This window comes from Myotis lucifugus, unplaced genomic scaffold (genome assembly GCF_000147115.1).
Source record: "Myotis lucifugus unplaced genomic scaffold, Myoluc2.0 scaffold_793, whole genome shotgun sequence".
NCBI lineage: Eukaryota > Metazoa > Chordata > Mammalia > Chiroptera > Vespertilionidae > Myotis > Myotis lucifugus.
In genome coordinates, this window is record NW_005871841.1 from 307,062 (window position 1) to 312,051 (window position 4,990).

General features: G+C 55.5%; 1 protein-coding gene across 1 annotated transcript in view; it reads right to left on the reverse strand.

Annotated features, from left to right (window-relative positions):
* LOC102420846 (leukocyte-associated immunoglobulin-like receptor 1) overlaps positions 1–887 on the reverse strand; it is a 5,919-nt gene extending 5,032 nt beyond the window's left edge. The window contains exon 1 of the mRNA XM_023747100.1: positions 648–887. Coding sequence (XP_023602868.1) covers positions 648–765 — 118 coding nt within the window. The 5' untranslated portion in view covers positions 766–887. The remainder of the gene's footprint in view (positions 1–647) is intronic.
* Positions 888–4,990: the final 4,103 nt, after the last annotated feature.

Genomic DNA, 4,990 nt, shown 5'->3' on the forward strand with positions numbered 1-4,990 from the left:
TTCTGTGCGGATGGAAAGCCCAGGTCTGTGCTGTCCAAATTGGTAACCGCGCGTCACTGTATCCACTGACATTAATTGAAATAAAAGCCAGATTTTCAGCCAGGCCTGCGTGGCTCAGTGGCTGTCGACCTATGAACCCGGAGGTCACAGGTTCAAATCCCGAACAGGGCACATGCCTGGGTTGCAGGCTCCGTCCCCAGCAGGGGGCGTGCAGGAGGCAGCTGATCAATAATGCTCTCTCATCATGGATGTTTCTCTCTCTCCCTCTTCCTCTCTGAACTCAATAAAAATACATTTTTTAGGAAAAAAAGCCAGACCCTCAGCTGCACTAGCCACATTCCCAGGGCTCAGTGGCCACACCTGGCGAACGGTGCGCGCACGGGATGCAGGTACATCAGACCCACTAAGAACAGGAAGTGCCGACCTCCTTCTGGCCCCACCCCCAGGGCAGGAACCCCATCCCTGATTCTTCTTTCTTTCTCACTCCAGCCTCTGCTGGGCGTGGACGGCTTCTGGGAGCGAGGAGGCCGAGCCCGAGCTCCTCCTGCTGCCTGAAGCCCTGCAGTGAGCGGGCGAGTGGATGGAGCACCAGCCCCGGTCCGGGCTCGGCGCATGCGCTGTGCGTCCATCGCGCCTTTGCAGGTTACCTGCTCTGCGCATGCGCACGGCACCGCCCATGTCACAGGCTGTCAGACTGAGGTCCAAGGGCTGGTCATGCACAGGGTGCGAGTCTCCCTGTTTCTTCTTCTGGAACCAGGAGGACATGCCTCCTCATGTCCGCAACTTCCCTTAAGAAAGCAGGAAGCTTCCCCTCCCGGATCCTCCCTCCCCGACCCGTGACAGCCCAGGACCCAGGCCCCAGGCCCCGCCCCCTGTTCTGCACGCCGCTGCCTGTCCTTCCCTTTAAGACATTTAGCACAATTTAAACTTAGATGTTTACACAATATGTGTGTCATGTGTGTACTATGTGTAACGTAACCTATTTATATATTTGTAACAAAATTATATAATTATAATCTAAGTATAGTGGGTGTAAATATATCCTTAAAATTATGTGATTTCAGTTATAAATGTATAATTTGAACTACATAAATATTTAAAAATATAAATTTAAAAGAACCTATAATATATGATATATAAGATATATAAGATATCAATTATACATGTTATTATATAATATAGGGTGCATATTTATGTCACATTTGCATATATTGATTGTAGTAATACATGATATAATTGACCATAATGTACTGTATATTCATTTGTAATGTGCTTATTATATTAATCATATTATTTATATATCCCATATAATAAAAGGGTAATATGCAAATTGACCCGAAGGACAGAACAACCAGAACCACCTCATGACCAGTCCCTATGAGGCACACTGACCACCTCTTGGTCCCTTTCCAGGCTCCGATTGCCTGATGCCAAATGGGGAAACAGGGGGTGGGTGGCGGCAGGGGCAGGGCTGGATGCAGGCAGCCGAGGCAGATGGCCCTGATTGCAGGCCAGGCCTAGGGACCATGGCCCCCACACATGAATATCTAATGTAGAATCAACTATATACACTAACATTATTACAGATCTGAAACTTTACCCTGTAAATTATATATTTATATTTGCACATATAGACATACTAGAGGCCCAGTGCATGAAATTCGTGCACTGGCGGAGTGGGGGTGGCGTGGGGGGTGGTCCCTCAGCCAGGCCTGTGCCCTCTCACAGTCCGGGATCCCTCGGGGGATGTCCAACTGCCACAGAGGCGGGAGAGGCTCCTGCCACCACCATTGTGCTCACCAGCCATGAGCCCGGCTTCTGGCTGAGCGGCACATCCCCTGTGGGAGCGCACTGACCACCAGGGGGCAGCTCCTGTGCTGAGCGTCTGCCCCCTTGTGGTCAGTGCCCATCATAGCGACCGGTTGTTCCACTGTTTGGTCAATTTGCATATTAGCCTTTTATTATATAGGACATGAATTTTTTGTTGTTCATTCTAATTAATTCTCCCCACTACAGTTAGAAGGATGGAGCCTGAGCCCCAGCACAGAGCCCCCCAAAAACCCCTCCTAGCTGAGGAGAAGGGCTTTGTGTGTGTGACCGGGGTGGAGCTGGGGGTGGAGCTGAGAACTCGGGGGTTCCTGTGAACAGGGCAGGGGAAAGGCTGATGCTCTGTGGGGGCTGCCTGGGTTCCTCCCACTCGGCCTGGCCCCCCTCCACCCTGAGCATCCACCCACAGGCCACATCTGTCCATCACTCAGTCCCAGATGGCACCCTGAGCTATGGGGAAGGGGGGGTCAGGAGAGGAGGAGAGCCCTGCTCCACTCTGCTGGGGGTTCACTCCTCTCAGCTCCCACCATCAACAACTCTTGGCCTCACAGAATCAGCAGGGAGCAGCTCCCCTGAGGCCCAGGGACATGGGGAGCAGTCCCTGATGGACCCTGAGTCCAGGAGGTCTCAGGGGCTGACCACACACAGGGAGGACAGCTTCATCCCCCAAACCCCTCAGAGCACCGTCATGCCAGCCAAGACCACGGGACTTGCCCATGGAGAGTGGACCCCAGCGGACACATTGCCTGGGCCCCACAGAGCCCGGCCAGGGGAAAGGGCAGGACACCACCATCCTGAGGGGAAGGACTCAGGCCCCTTGAAGGGGTCTGTCCCCACCTGGTGGCTGGAAGCTCAGGCCCCACCCAGCCCAGCAGGACAGCTCTGTGTCTCCTCTGATACGGGGCTCAGGGTCCAGGCCATCGTGGTGTTGAGATGGGACCACATTTCAGGGACCTGAGCCAGGGGTGAAGGCTGAGGGTCATGTGTGCAGAGGGAGGGAAGCCCAGGGTTGGGGGTCAGCAGGAGGACAGGGAGCCCAAAGACAGAGACGGGGCTAGGACAGGGTGCAGGGACTGGGACCAACCTGAGGGCGGAGTGGGGTCCTCTGTCACCTGCAGCTGCAGGCGCTCACTGCGCTCAGACCAGATAGGCGAGTTTTCCCAGTCGTATCTTTTGAAATAGCGGCAGAAATAATTCCCAGCCGTGTCTTCACTCACTGGGGAGAAGTGGATTCTGGCCTCTGTCCCCTGCGAACCATGTGGAGACACACTTTGCTCATCCTTGTAGTAATAATATCCTGCATCCTTCTCCAGACGGAAGAACTTAGCCCCAGCTGGGCCCTGGCACACGAAGGTCACAGGCCGTCCCCGGGGGATGACAGGACCTGGCTCGGCCCTGAGGGAGGGTTTGGGTAGGTCCCCTGGGAGGAAGCAGAGCAGGATCTCAGGCTCCATCAGGAGGAAATCTCCTACTTCACACCTCTTGTGTTTTAAGCCTGCAGCTCAATGATTCATAGCAAACTCACAGAGCTGTGCAACCCTCACCACAGCCCAATTCTAGACCATGTGCACCACCCCTTCCCCAAGAGACCACCTCTTCCCCCTCCAGGAAACTGAGTTCTCATCTCTCCAGTGATTCCCCACGTGACACTCGGACTTCAGTTGTGGTGACATTGTGGCCTTTTCTCAGGGGGACTCAGGAGGTGTCAGAGCAGCCTGGGGCCCCGGACATGTCTTCCTCCCATGGCCACTCTCTAGGGGGACATGGAGGGCTGGGAGGGAGGCAGAGGGTGAGGATGGGCAGGTCACTCCTGGTGAGAGGGGGCAGGAGACTGAGAGGGTGTTTCTGAGTGCCCCCAGCTTGGCTCAGCCAAATGGGAGCGTCTGCCATGGGCTCTAAGGACAGAGTCTGATCCCACAATGCCCCGGGTCTGTTTCTTGGTGATTCCAGGAGACTCAAATGCAAAGCCTTCCCCCCAAGTCACCCCAAATAGCCACTGGGCTGGGTCTGTAGGAAACTGGGGAAGATTGTGGGCACCAGTGGGGGCTGCATGGCCCCATGGGAAGTCTGGGGGTGGGGGTGGGAGTGGAAAACAGCCCAGACCTGCTCACAGGACCCCAGTGGACGGGGACCGCCAATTCCAGGTCATGTCGTCTGAGCAGCACTCACTCAGGTTCCCTCTGCATTTTCCGTCTTTCCAGCCCATTTCCACTTCCTTGTGATTGAGGCTCCTGAAACCCCAAGTGTCTAAACTGGGCTGGGCAGGGGAGGAGAGGGCACTAGGCCTGAAACAGGGAGAAGGCGTCCAAGTTACCCAAACCCGATAGAGGCGGAGCTGGCCGAGCCCCAGCACTCATTCCCTCCTTCCTTCAGCCACAGCTCAGCTCCCATCTCTCCCTTTACAGACGCCTCCTTGTGCCATTGGCTCCACAAATAGGAGAAACACAGAAGGGTCCCTGCCTTCTTGGACCAAAGGGTAGAGGGAGCACAGGGCTGAGGAGGGAGTGTGCAAACCATAGCGAAGCTGTGATACTCACCCAGGGCTGAGTGTGGGAGGCTCAGGGTGAGTGTGAGAGGCTCAGGGGTGAGTGTAGGAGGCTCAGGGTGAGTGTGAGAGGCTCAGGGGTGAGTGTGAGAGGCTCAGGGGTGAGTGTAGGAGGCTCAGGGGTGAGTGTAGGAGGCTCAGGGGTGAGTGTGAGAGGCTCAGGGCTGAGTGTGGGAGGCTCAGGGCTGAGTGTGAGAAGCTCAGGGGTGAGTGTAGGAGGCTCAGGGCTGAGTGTGAGAGGCTCAGGGCTGAGTGTGGGAGGCTCAGGACTGAGTGCGGGGGGCTCAGGGTGACTGTGGGAGGCTCAGGGTGACTGTGGGAGGCTCAGGGTGAGGAGGGCAGACCTGAGCTCTCATCAGAGGCAGAGGTGGGAGGCCCTGAGCTGAGACCAGAGGGTCAGATGGGAATGAGCCAAGCAGAGCACAGGAGCCCTAATACTGGGAGGAGGCCAAGATCTAGCAGGAACATGGTGTTTGTGAAAGTGAAAGAAAGGCTGGGTGTCTGATGGTAACTTAGCCAGAGGGCGTGAGAACAGACAGATCCAGACAAAGAGAGAGGCAGGGGGCTCATTCCAGCTGAAGATACACCTGGAGAGGACTCTAAGGAAAAGCAATATTT